Here is a 16495-nt window from a genome sequence, read left to right as displayed (position 1 = left end):
TCATTTCTAAACAGGCATGGACTGAAGCTGTGATTCTTGAATCACTGCACAGTGCTCTAACTGTATTTTTATTTTGCTTAGAAAAGAATCCCTAGATTGAGACTGTTGCGGCTTTATAAACAATCTGTAAGGAGTTTTATACACAGATGTATACAAGCACTATACGTTCATGTTCTGCGACAGGAGAGAAAGATTTTCACATATGGGTCAAAAAATTAAGATGTGGAGCAATAAAAAATTGGTTATATGGACTTAGATTCTTTTGGTACCCAAATATCTAAACATGAAGAGTATAATCTGAAGCTTATTACGTAATTGCCCAGGTTTTCATTGTGAAGGGTGCACACTAACAATACCTCTTCAGCAACTGCAGAGAAGACTTCCAATTGCAAATGAAGTTGCAGGCTTAAAATTTGATTTTTACAAGTTAAGAGGTTTCAAAAGGCAATAAAAATCCATTGTTTTCCTTTGGGTTTGTAGCTAATTTAATCATCTTAAATTCTAACAGTTTTTCCCCCCTTTTTATAGTACCCATAAAATCACCTTCCAACATTTAATGGCTCTTCTTGAAAACCAATTGTTTTGATCTCTGGGGAACCCAGAAACAATCTAACCCACCTGTGGGGCTAGTGTGTAAAGGATGCTTAACAATGGGGAAGTCTAGATGGGAATTAAAGCCAACGCAGAAGGAATGCAGAATACCAAGGAAAAGACTTCTCTGAAGCTTAGCCACAGGAGTAAGGGATCTACCAGGGAGGTCTTCCTAACGGAAATTTTGGCAGTTTATCTTAAGCAAAGGGAATTCACTCTCTGCAGCTTATAGATGGGGAAAACAGCATGCTTCCTTGTTTTAAAGGCACAACAATTTGTACTATACAGTGTTACGGATTAAATATAAACTCTGGACACCTTCCTTCCAACTGCAATTCTTGGGTAAAGTTGCAAGCACACGGCGACAGATTTTCTGTGACCCTCTCAGTCACCTGCCCATTGTCATTTCAACTACGCTGAATGGACACCCTGATGACTTCTGCAGCAATAACTGGGCAGCTCTCTGGCATCGCTGGCAGCGGTACTGCATTGCCACACTCTTTCACCGTGCATTTCGAGATATCCTGCAAGGCACATCACCGTTTATTTATATTTTTGGCTTCCCTGACGAACACCAGAGGGTTCGTTACTAAATCTAGAACTAAATCTCTGCTCCCAGGGGATAGGAAAGGTTAGGGATGGGAGGGGGCGTCCCCACCGAGCCCACCGGGGAGTCACACGTGGTACCTTGTCGGCCTGGGGGCTAATCGCGGTGCCGAACCTGCAGTAGGTGACGAAGTGCTCGCAGTTGTTCCAGAGCAGGCTGTAGGGAGTCATGCCCAGCAGCTTCTCCGCCCTCCGCGCCACCTCTTCGTTGAGCAGCGCCTTCTTCTTGAGGGACCTATCCAGGTGATTGACCAGGATGTCGGCTCCGTAGGCGAAGTCCTCCACTGTGTCCACGCGGATGCTGGCCACCCTGCCAATGACGCCCAGGATGAGACGCTTGTTGGAGACCACCTTCTGCGTGAGCTCCTTGTCGTCAGTCAGGGCCAACAGGATGTCGGGCATCATATGGGCGACACGGTTGTCGCCCAGGTAGATGCCATAGTGTGTCAGGTGGGTCCGAGGCACCTCCAGAACGTCGCCGCGGAGAAAAGAGTTGATCTCATAGAAAGTGTTCCTTGCCTTGTCTTCGCCCGGGACGCCTGAACTGAAGAGCTTGAAGTTGGAGATAAGGAGCAGCTTCTCCAGCACTAGTGACACCGCCTCCAGCATTGGGTTCTTCATCCTGCAGGGAAAAGGGTGTCTTGGGGGGACCGTCGCCACTCGGGCACGGCCGGGCCGGGCAAGGTGAGCTGGCCGGACAGGGGCGCTGCGCCGCTGCTCACCCGCAGGCCAGCCGCCCAGTGCCACGGGGCACGCCGTCTGCGCAGGAGGAAGTGAGAGCAAAAGGGGAGGGGGAGAAGCCAGGAGATCGGCTTGGCCGCACCGCACTGGCGACTGAGGAGCTGGCGGCGGCTAGCCACGGAACCAGTGGGACCCGCCCTGCGAGCCCCAGGCCGGGAAGCGCACCTGGAGGCGGTGCCGGGGAGCAGGGCCGCGCGCGGTGCACTCAGCTGCGCCTTTTCTGTGGCCTTTTATCGCCCTCGAGGGGGCGGGGCCGAACGCCGTCACAGACCCAGGAAGAGAGCTGATTGGGCGCCGGCGGCAAACGCCGCTCGCTGCGGTGTCGCGCGGGACCGCAGGCTCTTTGGAAGGGGCGGGCCGCCTTGGGCTTCTAAGTTCCGCCCTGCAACCCCTCTTGCGCTGGATACCTTAGCACTTACCGCCTTTAAGCGGCCGTTTTTGGAGAGTGGTGGCCGAGGCGTGACCGCACAAAAGATCTTGCACCTGTCTAGACTGGGGCGCGTTCTGGGCACGTTGGGGACGTTTTCGGTGGAAAGTCCCCTCGGGCGACATTTCTGAGCAGAACCACCTCCCTCTAAAGGGTTCTCGGAGACCGCGGCTTACTAAAATATTTGCGTATACTCTGGGAAGTGTGCGCGCCTCGTAAGCCTGCAGACTCCTTCCTAAACTCCGTAGAGGCATGGCCCCGCACACCGCGCACTCTCCTCCCCTTTAAATGCCAGTAATGCCCCTAGCTTTCAGCTGGCGCGCGGGTGGGAAGCGACCGCGAGGGTGGGAAGCGACCCCGCGCTCAGAGGCATCAGTGACCGTTGAGCGTACGGCTCCCAACGGTCAGCACGTAAAACGGCGAAGCGCCCAACGTCCTCCTGGAAAGCCCGATTCATGTCAAGTTTATTTCTCCTGCTTCAGGGTCACATGGATCCAGCTTCGGTTCACCCACCGAAACTTTGCCGCTCTCTTAAAGCGCAGCCCCCGGGAGATGACCAAGTAAGGAAGAGGTCCTGCCCCGCAGCGGGCCCCAGGCTCACCGGCGAGGCGGTCCTGGGGATCACCCGGGCTAGGGAGCAGCGGTCTCGGCGTCCGCGCCAGGCTCGGCACGCGGTGTCCCGACCCTGCGCGGAGTTCCGTGCTAACGCATTAAGTAAACGCTTGAATTCCTCGGACAAAGGCCACAATGGAGAGCCTCGAATGGCTCCACAAAGCCTCCCTGTGTGGGGCTAATAGGTTTCCTCAGCTAGCAGATTCTCCGCTCGCCTGGGGGAGGGGCCTCCCGGCGGGTGATGGATGAAGGGACATTCATCTTACCTGGAAGATGAAGGGGACCGTGGAGACCAGACGGGGAGGAGGCCGGCTCCCCATTATCCTCCGAGACCCGGCCTTCGCTCCCGCCCCCTATCTGCCAGTCGTCCCGCTTGCTGGTGACTTTTGTTCATTTCACAAACGATTTCGAATCACATTATAGTCCCGGCAAAGAGAAGAAAACTCCATTTCCCACAAAAGAATCGAAAGAGGAAGGGGGGAGAGGCAGTGGATGAGGAAATTTTAAGACATTCATTTCCCCAGTCTTACCCCAAAATTTAAAGAAAAGTGCAATTGGTAGGTAGCTTAAACTAATCAAACTCCTCCGCACACAGGCGCTTGTTAGCGTCCGGCCAGCACACCAGCTCTGCGGCTGGACGGGAACTCTGGGCAGTCTCTGGATATTTTTACAAGTCTGATACAGACCTTGCTGTACACCGTAACTGCAGTTACGTCGGACTGCAGACGTAAGTTTCAGGCTTCACCTTCCGGCCAGAGACGTCCGACTCTTAGGCGCTGCACGCGCTGGTCCGGTCCAGTTCTGGGAAAGCACGGATACCGGGGCCTCCAGGGTCAAGAGCCAAACGGCCCGGGGAGATCAAAGGGGACTTGGTAATTAGCGATTTCCGTCCCTAGTGGTCACTAACCCGGCTTATAACGCTACGACCGTCTGCACCCGGCGAATTTGCGGGAGACAAAAGCATGGAGAACTGCCTCAAGGCTCCACAGAGAACTCTTTTAGAGCAAAAAAATATTAAGGAGAAATCACCTATAGACCCTCCTCAATGGCCGCATCCCCACGGGCGTTTTGTGAGAGGCAGGCAGAGCCAAGCTGATTTGCATTTGATTTTTCTTTCTTTCCCGGTGAGGTTAATTTTTGGGAGTCACTTAAAGAAAAAAGGAGATGAGATTAACATGAGGCATGCATCCGAGTGCCTTGCTCAAGATGTAGGAATTCTGCTGTCTTGGGAAATGAATGGTGGTGGGGAGTGCTCATAGTTTCTTTCTTGAAGGATATTTTGCCTGAATGTTATGCCGTTAAATAAATTAATTTTTCTCATTGAAACTGTCCTAAAGCTTCCCTCTTTGCTTGCCTGCCGGAAATTCGGCTTTGAGGACCCCGAAGGAGAAGGTGGAAGGTCTTCATTTGTCCATTTCTGAAGTCTCCTCAGACTTATTAAGCTGGGAGGGGTTAGTGAGGATTAGGCTGCTTTTCAACTGAGAAAATGCAGCGTCAAAAGAGCTCTTGTTGGCTGAACTGATTGCCCTCCCCTATTCAGCAATCGTTGAAAACTTCCCTTGCAACTACTCAACGTTCTCAGAGTTGCATATAAGTATGTCTGTGAGCTGTCACTTTTTGATGGCTCCCTAGAGGCACTCTTCATAAAAATATGTATATACACTAATAGGCTCACATTCCCACTAATACTTTCCTGCCTGAATCAATTTGAGCCAAACTAAGGGAAGACAATTGCTATTAGAAGGAAAGGCCCAAGAGAAATCTAACATCAGAACTTTCTCCTTCCTAAATCAGAAGGGGTCATTTATTCGTAGAGTGGAGAATCTGGCTTGGTAGAGAGACCCCTAGTTCCCCAGTTGTACGAAAGGCAGCTATATTCAACAAGTTTTGATGTGCAAATGCCTTAAATGCACTCAACTGGGTTGCTGGGTCTGGCCGGGGGATTGCGAAAGAGCCGTGGCCGTCCTGGTCAACACGTGGACATCAATGCACTGTGGACTCTCTCCTCGACCACCCCTTCCTGCCCTCCCACGGAAAGTCGCAAGACAGCCACAGCATCTGCTCAGGCCCAGGTCCATGTCTCCCAGTGGTGAAGGCCAAGATACCACTGGCTTTCTGCACAGAGCAGCCTGGAATCAGGGCTCACAGTGTCCACCTAACTTTCAGGCTTCACCTTCCCGCCATGGATCCCATTGAAGGTCCCAGGAGACAGAGCTCCTGTTCTCGGGGACAAGGGGTGGCGGAGTCCTGCAGAAGCCAGGTAGGCTAAGGGATTTCCTACCTAAAGACGTTTTACCTCTGGAGACCCTCTTCCTCAGAAGTCTTTGGAGCGGAGAATAGGATCACAGTATCATGTGCTTCCTATGTGCTAGGCACTGAACTAACAAGCATTTTCTCACTTAGTCCTCATAACCCTATGAGGTGTCCTCTCCATTTTACACAGGAAGAAATTGGTGTTATAGCTCAGTCTCTGTCACTGTGTTAGTGTGGATCAGGACTGAACCACAGGTTCTTTGCTCCCAGGTCCACCACCACTGGGGAAGGTCTGACCTCCCATCAGTTCATCCACCTGTCATCCATTCACTTACTGAGTGCCTGCTATATGCCTGGCACTGTGCCCAGTCCTGGAAGCTCAATGAAAAACCCAACCCTAAACTTAGATCCCACAGCTTTTCTTTTTAATTTGGACTTCATTTCCCTGCTTCTCTAGTACCACGGATTCCAATTTTTAACATCAGTTATTTTATTGCCATAGAGAAAGATCTGGTTACGGTGCTGGTTAATAGTATACCCTCACCAGGCAGGCCCCAGCACTGGACTGGCCAGTAGTCCTATGCCCTCCTTAGAAACAGAAATAGGAGCGGGGTAGTTGTTGGGTATCTTGCCCAAGGACACCGAGTCAGAGCAGAACCTAAGTGCAGTGTCCCAGACTTCTTACCTCTTAGAACTTCTTTCCCCTAAACCTGATAAATCTGGCTTTCTAAACCTCCTGTTTTTGAATTATCATCCTTCAGGATTATTTTGTTGTTTTTCTTAGATTTTTTTAGATTATTACATCATTGGACACATAAATAATGATGGTCTTAACACGTTTTTCTTCTGAACTATCTGCCCATCTACTTTCAGCTCCTTTACATATGCTTAGCTCTGGCCCCATGGACACAAACAGGCCTTAACTAGCTGACTCTAAGGAGACAGGGAGAATAAAGGCTTTTGTGAACTTCCCTCTGGAGGCAGAGGAAAAAGGGCAGACACCTTTTCATGGAGCCTCGGAACCCAGGACTTCCTGGAGTGTTTTCTGGCAGGATTCCATTACCTCCTGGGAGGAAGATTCCCCAGCTTCCTTCCTGGCTGGCTAGCACCTTATTATGAGGGCCTCAATCCTGCCTAGAGTCTTTAGAAAGATTAAAGGCAGCAGCTCCACCCAGACAGGATTTAGTTGTTTTGTTGTTGTTGTTTTGGAAACCATAAAATAAGAACACTGAGCACAACAAGGAATTGCCAGTTGATGTTGTGGAGAATCACGCCCCTGTAGATGAACACAGTTTACTATGAAGTAATCACAGGTGGGGGAGGCTGCGATGTGGGGGAAGGGGGCAGAAACCCCGAGCCTCAGGCTTGTGCCACCCTTTCCACCCGCGTGAACTCTGACAAGTTGTTTGCCACCCACAGGCCTCAACTTCATTGCTCTAAAATGGCAGTGATATTTAGGAGGGCGGTTTTGAGGATTAAGCAGAACCACACATATTGCAGCATTGTATGAAGGTTCATACCGTGAAGTCCCATCTCTAATATCATCTGTATTATTCACCAGTGAAGCAGAGTAAGGCAGAGGCGCTTTTCCCTTTCTGCCTGGACAGCACAGTCATCCAAGAATGCAGAGTAGACAAAGGACATGCTTTTCCTCACAGGCCCCTTCCGATGTCTCAGTACAGAGCCACAAGGGTGAGCGGAAAGTAGGCACATAAGTGTTTGGAGCTCTGCTCCTCCCACTGCTCACTGCCAAGGAAGTCCTCCATAATTCATAAAAACGAAGATAAAAACCCGCCATTTGTTCGAAAGTGCATCTCACAGGATACAAAAAACCCCCAAAGGTCCATTTTAGAAATGGACATAATACCAAAGAATGACTAAAATATCTGAGATGCCCATGACATGTAAAGCACATTTCACTTTAAAATACAAATAATAAATGGCAAGCAATGTTACTTCCTAATAACTTGGAGCAGAAAGCAACTATCTTATAAATTCATCTTTTTTTCCTTTTGATTCTAATTTACCATTATGAGGCAATAGTAAATACGGATATTGGGGGACCCAGGTTTGTTAACAAAAGCAAATGTGACAATTAATAACCTTTGGCTACATATTCAAAAGACAATTACCACACCACTGTATTCATATAGGAACTGTACAGAGAAATCAGGTACTGTTACGCTTCAAACAGGAAAACACTGGAGATTACCAGTAATGCTAAGTACCAGGAACGGTGATGAATGCCATGTTATTATTTATATTTCAAAAATCCTTTCTAAATACATAGACACCCTAAGGGTAACATGGCAGGTAACTGAATACAGAACTTTCTTAACATCAGTTTTACCTTTTGCTACTCATATCTGATGGTTTGTGAGGTCACTGAGACTCGTGAGGCCTCATCTGTGAAGTGTGCTGAGCTGGATTAGAATGAGATGCTCTCTAAACCCCTACAGTGTGAATGGTCCCTGGACCTATGAAAATCAAATTACTCAGGCCCTTCAGAGAGTCTTAGCTGTTGTCCTTGGTGAATTTTCACAAGGAGTAATTAACAGAAAAAGAAGATAAATCACTGTCTACTAATTAGAAAATCTAAATAGTGTTCACAATAACTGCTTTAAAAAGTGCAATGCCTCCCTGAATTAAAAAAATAAATAAATAAGAAAGAAATCACTCATACTCCAGTGAAACAGTAATTACACAAGGAGGAGAGAAGAGACTGAGCAGGGGTTTGGCAGCAGTTCATGCTGGAAATCAATGACTCTTTTGATAACATCTGTTCAATCGTACAGAAATTTTAAATAATGTAAACACACTGTTTCATCAATATTTTGTAGCAATATATACCATTGATTTTTGAAATGAATGTCTTTAATTTCTAAAGTTAATTTGAAGGGAAGTGAGTGTACTGTTCTGGTATTTTTGTAATTACATTTCCTCTTATCCACCCCATGCTAAAAGAAAATTCAATGTAGTTCAGCTAAAGCTGATTCATACCTAAACAGCTCAAGCAGTTATAAAAAAGGGAAACTGGATTTTAAATTGTCTCATACTTCTTAACTGGGAGAACTCCAAGTGGGCAGCTCTCTCATGAAGAACCAGGCTGCCTGTGTTCTCCAGTGTAGGCACAAAACTTTGTGCTTGAATTAAGTTCACTTATTTTTACCCTGGTTACCCTCTAAAATGACTTACCTTTATGTTGGATTACATAAAGTTACTTTCATTTTATTTACACCCAGACTTCACCTGTAAAGAATGTGAGCAGAATGGAAATTGGATCACACAGAATTAATACAGAAAATAAATTCAATAACTTTTTTCCTTAAAGATGAATTAAAAATCTATGAAATTGTTTTCATCCACATAGGAGTTTAAATCAGAAATCACTGTAATTTTAATGTTCAACTGGTTTAACTTTCAAAAAGAATAAACCAGGATATCCATCCTTTGGTCATAATTATTTCACATTTTAACACGTGTCTCGCACTTTCTCTTTTCCCATCTTCATTCTTTTACCTCTCTTATTTAATTCCTGAAGGGATGGTTCTGATATTTTTTCGTGGTATCCTCTAAGGGCACTATTCCCACTGCAGGACAGATGGCATCCAGAAAATCAGGGTCCTAAGTGTGTTCTGGAACCTGGGAATGCAGGCTCGCAGCTAGCACAGAAGTGGGCTCAGGGCCCTTAGATCACTCGCCTCATCCTCTAGGGACCTGCCTCCCATAGAACAGTAAGTAACCAAACCAACCAGGCAAGAACCTCCAGTGCCAGGCTGGACTCAGCAACAGGGAAGCCACTGGAGGGTGACCCTGGCACTGGGCCCAGAGGTTTAGCCAGACTTAGACACCTCAGCATCAGCATTAGATTTCCTACACTCAGTCCTATATCACCAAGAATATTGTCACAACTTACTTTGTTATTCTAAGTATATTGGTTAAACTTTTCATGCCCTGGTCCACTCATCTACAGAAGCAGTTACTGGCGATGATGACTCTCCTGAACTTTCTGGAATTCAAAGTAGCGATAGCTCTAGACAGTCCTTCACACCTCACCACCAAGTCAAGTATAAGATGACAAAATCTAAACTCTGTTTCCTTAGACTATGGTTCCTCCTGCATTTGTGTTTCCTTTTGTTGAAAGGGAGCAGATTTTCTTATATGTCTTTTATGGCTATACCATTTGCTTTTCAAATAACAATTTCTGCTTTTTGTCCTTTTAAAAAAAAATAAAGTGAGGCCTCCAATGTAGAATATCTAGCAGAGGTTTATTCTTTTTTCAGAATACCAAATTAAGGAAGAATAACTACAAAAAGAGTCATTATTGATATTGTAAAAAGGATGTATTGCCAAGGAGCTATTTTAATAAATGTACTTGACCAAAACTGTGACTTTTTAAAACTCATTTCAGGGGCTTCCCTGGTGGCGCAGTGGTTGAGAATCCGCCTGCCAGTGCAGAGGGCACGGGTTCGTTCCCTGGTCCGGGAAGATCCCACATGCCACAGAGCAACAAAGCCCGTGTGCCACAACTACTGAGCCCACGTGCCTAGAGCCTGCGCTCCGCAACGAGAGAAGCCACCGCAATGAGAAACCCGCGCACTGCAACGAAGAGTAGTCCCCGCTCGCCGCAGCTAGAGAAAGCCCGCGCACAGCAACAAAGACCCAACACAGCCAAAAATAAATTAAATAAATAAATAAATAAATAAATAAATAAATAAATAAATAAATAAAATTCATTTCAGCAATATTATCTAGAAATGTATCATCCTTGATTAAAACAGTATTCATAAATGTTCCAAGTTCACGGTGGGCATTCAATAAAAACTCCTACTTACAATTTTATCTTAACCATTGTATTTAAAATTTTAATTATAAGTTACTCATATTTGGATTAGTTAAGAATCTTAAATCTATTGGCTAATATTTCAAAATTATTCCCGTGTTTAAGATTGTATTGCCTTGGGTAAAGGGTCATCTTTTTGAGTGACCTTCAAAGTCCCTTTGATTCTAAACTTCCACACTTCTTTGAGAAAAACGGAAGTAGTACATTTTAGTATTTTCCCGCTAGCCAAATGTCAAATTTATAAAGCAAGTCATAATGATAATAAAATATTAGCATAATTTACATTTTATTTAACTATTTTAAAATTACAGATTATATATCGAAAAATTATTTATATCAGTAAAATATTCCCAAATAGCCAAATAGATTAGACGAAGTGTGCTGAGTCATAATATCTGTGTATTCCTGAAGTCACATACATTTGTTCCTCCCAAATAAGTAAAAACCAAGGGGTAGGCTGAGTCAGCACACTACGAGCAGAAACGGTCCGGGGCAGTTGTTAAGAATGTCTACTCTGTAGCCAAGTCACCTGAGTTCAAATCCTGGCTCTTTTACTTAGCTCTGTGACCTTGGGTAATTTACTTAACCCCTCTGGTCTCAGTTATCTGCTCTTTAAAATGAGTATGATGATAAATATGATGCTTACCTCACAAGGTTATTGTAAGGATTAAAGAATGAACATGCATATATTATTTAAGAGCAATACTTAGTTCTTATTCAAGAAATGATGGCTACATAATAGTTTTCATTCTGGAACACATTTAGCAATCTGCAGATTATCCATAGCTCTCATGTAAATTTGCATGAGGCGGCAAAGATCCATACAGTAGTAGGAAATTCTGTGAATGGGGATGGCAGAATTCTAATCTCTAATCTACCTCCATAAGGACTTGTTGAATATTTCGTCTCAGGTTCTGTGTGGGCTCAGAAATACAACAGTGAATGAGGTGCAGTCTCCTCCCTAATGGAACATAGAACCTGGCCAGGAGGAGACAGGCCTAAATAAACTTCCGTAATTCAGTGTGATGTACTGAAACGGGAGCATGTACTACAGGTGCTGGGAAATGGATGAAGGAGCAATTCATTCTAACTGGGGCAGGGAAAGTGGGAGCTGGGATAACACCGAAGTTGTACCGTGAGGAGTTAGAGTTTGTTAGGCACACACAGTAGAGGTAAGTTAATGCCAAATGGCCAGGCAGGCTAAGGAAACATGAATAAAGGCAAGCTGTTTTAAAAGTGTTTGGTATGTTTTACAAAGAGCAATAATGCAGCTCAACCAGAATATAAGGTGTATGCTTCTCTAGGAGCAGAGGCTAGAGCCCCACCCCGGAGGTTTGAGGGGGCCGTGGAGGCCCCCTAGACCACGCCAGGAGCTCAGACTTTATTCTGCAGGCAGTAGGGAGCTGTGAGAGGCTTTCAAAAAGGGGAAAGAGAAGGTCTGGGTTGGAGGGAGAAGGGAGAGAAGCTGGAATCAGAAGGCCATTTAGCAGTCCAGGGAAGAGAGCTAGAATAAGGGGAAGGAGCTAGAATAAGGAGCAGGAGATGGAGGGGCAGGGGAAAAGTTGAAAGGTATTTGTGGAGATAGACTGACAAGGTTTGGTGACCATGATGTAGTGCTGGTGGCCACAGTGCTCAGAGGAATACGGGGACCCTGGGGGGACTCTGAAGTTTCTTGCTGGAGCAAGTAGACAAGAGTGAAACCCTTCACAGAGAGGAAGAAGGGAGGAGCAGGAATAGGTTTGTGGGAGGAAGAAAATGAGTTCAGCTTGGGATCTGTTGTTTCTAGAGTCTACAGCTTTTCAATTGGGGACGTTCATAGGCAGATAAATGGTGAAGCAAGATCTCTGGAGAAGAGTCTAGCCAAGAGAAAGAGCTATGGGAGTCAGAAGCATGCAGGTGGCAGGTGAAGTCTTTGGAGGAGGGGGAGCTTCCAGGGGTGGCACTCGGCATGGGGGAGGGGTGTCCTGGACAGAGCTCTGCAGAAAGGGAAGGGGCACTGAGGAGTCGCCAAGGTGTCTGAAGCAGGAGGAGAGTCTGAAGAAAGTCGCGGAGGAGGGCGGGCTCAGAAGTGTCCAAGGCAGACAAGCTAGCAAGGGGGTCAAGGGGCCCCTGGATGAGGCAATAAGGAAGGCCCTAGTGCTGGGGAGGGGGCCAGACTAATGCGGGTGGACGCAGTAGGGTTAGGCAAGGGGGAGGGCCAGGCAAAAAAACGGAGATGATCATTTCCAAAAATTCTGCAGTGAAGAAAAGGAAAAAGGATCAAATGGAAGGTTTCTTGTTGTTTGTTTCTTTCTGTTTGTTTTAAGGGGGAACACATGAGGATATCTGTACATAAAAGGAAGGGAAATCAGGGGAGAGGAAAAATGTATAGCTGATGGAAGTCAGTCCCAGAGAAAGTGGGACTCGATGGGACCAAAACTCCAGGTAGGAGACTTAGAGCTGTTGATGAGTAAGGACTGCTGTTCCCCTGAGTCAGGAGAGCAGGAAGCAGATAAGAAATGTAGCTTTGGAAACATCTGGAAGTGGAAGCAAAAAGACGGCATTGCCTTCACCCACTCACTCTAGTTTGTGCTGTAGACTCTGAAGAAGAAAACTCCCAAAGCTGGCAAAGTCTGCATAGATGCCTCAAGATTTGATGCAACGAGGGAACTCATGCCAGTTGATAGGTGTATAATAAGTTGACACAGTGACAGCAGGCCATTTGCTTATGGCACAGATCTTAATGAAAAATGAGAGAGTTCTGAGTTCCATTCCTATTCAGAGCATTTGTTTACAGTACATTTTACAAGCATATTCCCAGGAGCTTGATCTTTTTTCTCCCCATTTGTCAAGTAACACTAAGCTCTTCCTTAGTGATGTCAATCTCTAGTATTAAATTAGAAGAGTGGCGGGGTGCTGATGAGGGAATCCTAGTCATGACGGACACTAAGGAAAATCAGACTCATCAGGATAATTCATTAAAATTCTTACTCACATTTTTATTATGTCAAATCGCTTCAAAATTATCACCAAACTATTTACAAAGAGAAAATATTTATAGTTAAGTTAAAAGTGGTTTGTCCCCTGGACTAAAATGCAGAAATAGTTTTATGGCCAACGTTGAACTTAATTTGAGTTCAAGGTATTAGGTCAGTGTACTATTAACCTTCAAACTCTTTCCTACTGAGAAGGATAAAATATTCAAATATTTTCTATTTTCTCAAAATCAGTGTGAGGATACTACGAATGTGTTAAAATTGTGTAAGTAATTGATAGACTGCTTCTTTGAACCTGAACTTACTCTGTACACTTATGCATGAAGATTTAGAATAGGTAATAAGATGTTTAAACAACAAGGAAGAGGAAGATACTCTTTAAACAAATCACAAGATTAGCCAAGCTTGGATTTGGGTATCAGAGAGATACACTAAAAGTGAACATATTATTAAACAAATCACAGTTTTTTAAGGTTTTAAAGTATATGCTTTGCAGAATAAAAGAACACCTTTATCAAATGCCTAGGGAATATATCTATCAGTCTTCTTGTCTGTCTCATATGTCAAACCTTTATTGTTTATAGTTCTGTGTTAAAAATCACCTACTCTCTTCTACTTTCCAGTGACCACATTATTAATGCTGGTATTCAATCCACCCAAGTGGGTGTTTACTTATAATGTGTATTTTCTATGTCCTTTTACCTTGGATTCAATTTTTCATTTGTACTAAGAAACAATAAGTTTCCCAATGCCTAAGCTCTTTATCTATCTACTAATGACTTTAAATCAGGAACACCTTTTATCTGGAAGTCCAGTACCATTTGTCCAAGTGCTTTGCCTTGTTGAACAAAACAAACAGAAATGTACTGAATGTTTAGAGGATTCTAGTATAGTTACTAATTTTCATGTCACACATTTAAAAAAAGTGACCTCTATTTAAATGATTTGGATAAATAAGATTTTATTTGATATAATGACAATTAAGAAATTTTAAAAACACATACTAAGGGAACACAGTTACAAATAAAATATATTACTTGGTAGCTGAATTCTAGGTGAAGCACAAATGAAAAAAGTATGACAGCAGAACTACAGAGAAGCTGAACTGAGGATAATTTATGTAGTTCTGGCCTTTTAAATTTTGGATTGAATAAAATTATTTCTATGACTTCTTATGTATTTTAATCTGAGATATTGATTAAGTAAGTGCTGTGGAAAGAAATATGAAAGAGATACAGAGGAGGATAAAGATCATTCAATTTTTAAAATTTCGTTTCAGGCCAGTTCTACTGAGAATATTTTTCCTATATTCGAAGCCTCAGAATCACTTTAGGAGCTATTTACAAAGCAGATTCCTGAGCTCCACATCAAGAGCTTCCAAGTGAGTGGGTCTGGGGTGGAGCTAGGAATCTTCATTCTAACAAGCACCCCAGGTGATTCTGAGGCAGGGAGTCCTCACACCTTGGGAATCACTGAAGCTTGTTTTTCTTCCTTACAATTCTTCCAAACCTTGGGTCATCACTGAAAGGTCATGGGGCCAGATGAGGTTGACAGTGGAGTCCAAATGGTAAGGCACTCCCACACACATATGTGAGAACCTAAGAGATACGCCCACTAAAAAGATATTGTAACAATGCATTTATTAAAAATTACACAGCCACCACCGGTTGTCAATAATAAGAATATCTGCCCATAGCAAAGTTACAAAATAATAGGCAAAATTTAAGGCTAAGTGATACACTGGACTGAGTTAAAGTTATGGACTTTTGTTCCTTCCTGGGATGACCCAGGCATATTTGGACCCAATGCCATAGTATCTGGCATCAGCTGATTCTGCGCCATGGTTATAAGATAACAATTTTCTTTACTTCAAATAATGGCTCTTCTTAACCTATAGAATACTAAATACTCTTCAGTTTCAAGATTAAGTCATATATGAACTATTTTCTTAAACGTCGAGATATGCTAAGTTTTTTCTCTTGTTATATGGTCTTCAAATCCCCTAAAGCGACACTCACTAAAATGAAAACAATTATGTTTCACTAAGAAGTTATCCAAAAAACTTCACTCCTGTTTTATTCCTCATTCTGAACTGAGAGCTCTGTCGTATTAGTGTATATGTTTCATAGAATGTTGTTGATACAGGCTGGTGTCAACAACACGTGGGAAAATACACAAAAGAGAAAGCGCTCACTGTTTAGATGCTTACCTGTGAGTCACTTCTCAGTGAGGCAGTGCCTCCACCACCAAGACAATTTTTCAAAACAAAGTTTAATGCATATGTTCCTGGCAATTCACATCTATGGAGTTAAAAAAAGAAAAGATGAATTATAACAAATTTTACCAAACACAAGAACTGCTGAAGGAATTATCCACTTCCCAAGGAAACCCTACAAGTCAGCCTTTGGATAGCCATGAAAAATTAAGGTTGGAGACTTAAATGTAAATATGAATGTAAACAGATATTTTACTCAAGAATGCAATGAGTGAAACACTGAGGCTATTCACCCAGGATATTTTCATTCAAAAAAGAAAAGCACTTGGTAAATGGGAAGAGAAAGGCATTTTTTTCTTTTAATTTTTAATTTGTACCTAATTACAAACTTCTAGAACAGTTGCAAAAATATGAATTCCCTATATTTTTCACCCAGATTTTCTGAATCTTGCTTTATTCTTTCTTTTTCTTTCTTTCTGTACACACACACACACATACACACACATTCATAAACAAATATGTACATTTTTTTTCTGAATTGTTTGAGAATAAGCTGTAAGTATGATGCCTCTTTACCCCTAAATCCTTCAATGTGTTTCCTAAAAGTAAAGACATTCTCTTATATATCACAGTATAATTATCAAAATCAGAAAATTAACATTGCTACAATTATCTAAACTACAGATTTATTCAGAATTTGCCAATCTCCCCAGTAAAGTCTGTTACAGTGAAATAAAGTTCCAAATCATAATGCAGTCAACTCATGTTTGGTTGTCTTCTTTAATCTAGAACAGTTCCTCAGTCTCTTTCCTTCTCGACACTGACATTTTTAAGGAATACAGGCCTGCTATATCCACCAAATTGTATTTGATGTTTCCTCATGATTAGATTCAGGTTCTGCATTTTTGGCAGGAATGCACAAGAGCGATGATGTTTTCCTTCTCATATCAGTATGCATGTGATGTTGATCTGTCCCATTACTAGTGAGAATGAAAAAAGCAGTGCCTGACATCTGGGAGCTGAGGATGCCACCAGCTAGGCCTTGGTGTTGCTAGGAGCTGGGCTGGCACTCATAGCTGGGCCTTGGTGATCTATCGCACATAAACTATTTCCCAGAATGTCAATATTAGTCAAGGCCACTCTGTGACATTGTGACAAGGCCCTTCCATTATCATGCCTGAACACAGACAAAACAATGAATATTGTCATCTTTATACAAATGGTCAAATATC

The 16495-nt window shown here is 43.7% G+C and overlaps 1 protein-coding gene and 1 long non-coding RNA gene across 8 annotated transcripts in view; one reads left to right on the top strand and one right to left on the bottom strand.

Moving 5' to 3' along the window:
• Positions 1–16495, top strand: part of LOC309661689 — a 278933-nt gene that overhangs the window by 75562 nt on the left and 186876 nt on the right. The window lies entirely within an intron of this gene.
• LRAT (lecithin retinol acyltransferase) overlaps positions 1–16495 on the bottom strand; it is a 100052-nt gene that overhangs the window by 3335 nt on the left and 80222 nt on the right. The window contains exons 5-7 of one of the 7 annotated variants that reach the window (XR_014264154.1): positions 4007–15348; positions 1279–1819; positions 910–1115 (exon numbers count right to left, since the gene is read on the bottom strand). Coding sequence is in view for 6 of the 7 variants with exons in the window: in XM_082463576.1 (XP_082319702.1) it covers positions 999–1115; positions 1279–1819; positions 4007–4080 (732 nt within the window). In the remaining variant the exon portion in view is untranslated. The other 6 variants (XM_082463576.1, XM_082463580.1, XM_082463579.1 and 3 more) reach the window with 6 other exon arrangements.

This window comes from Balaenoptera physalus (genome assembly GCF_965194825.1).
Source record: "Balaenoptera physalus genome assembly, chromosome: 5".
Classification (NCBI taxonomy): domain Eukaryota; kingdom Metazoa; phylum Chordata; class Mammalia; order Artiodactyla; family Balaenopteridae; genus Balaenoptera; species Balaenoptera physalus.
This window is presented reverse-complemented; position numbering and strand designations above follow the sequence as displayed.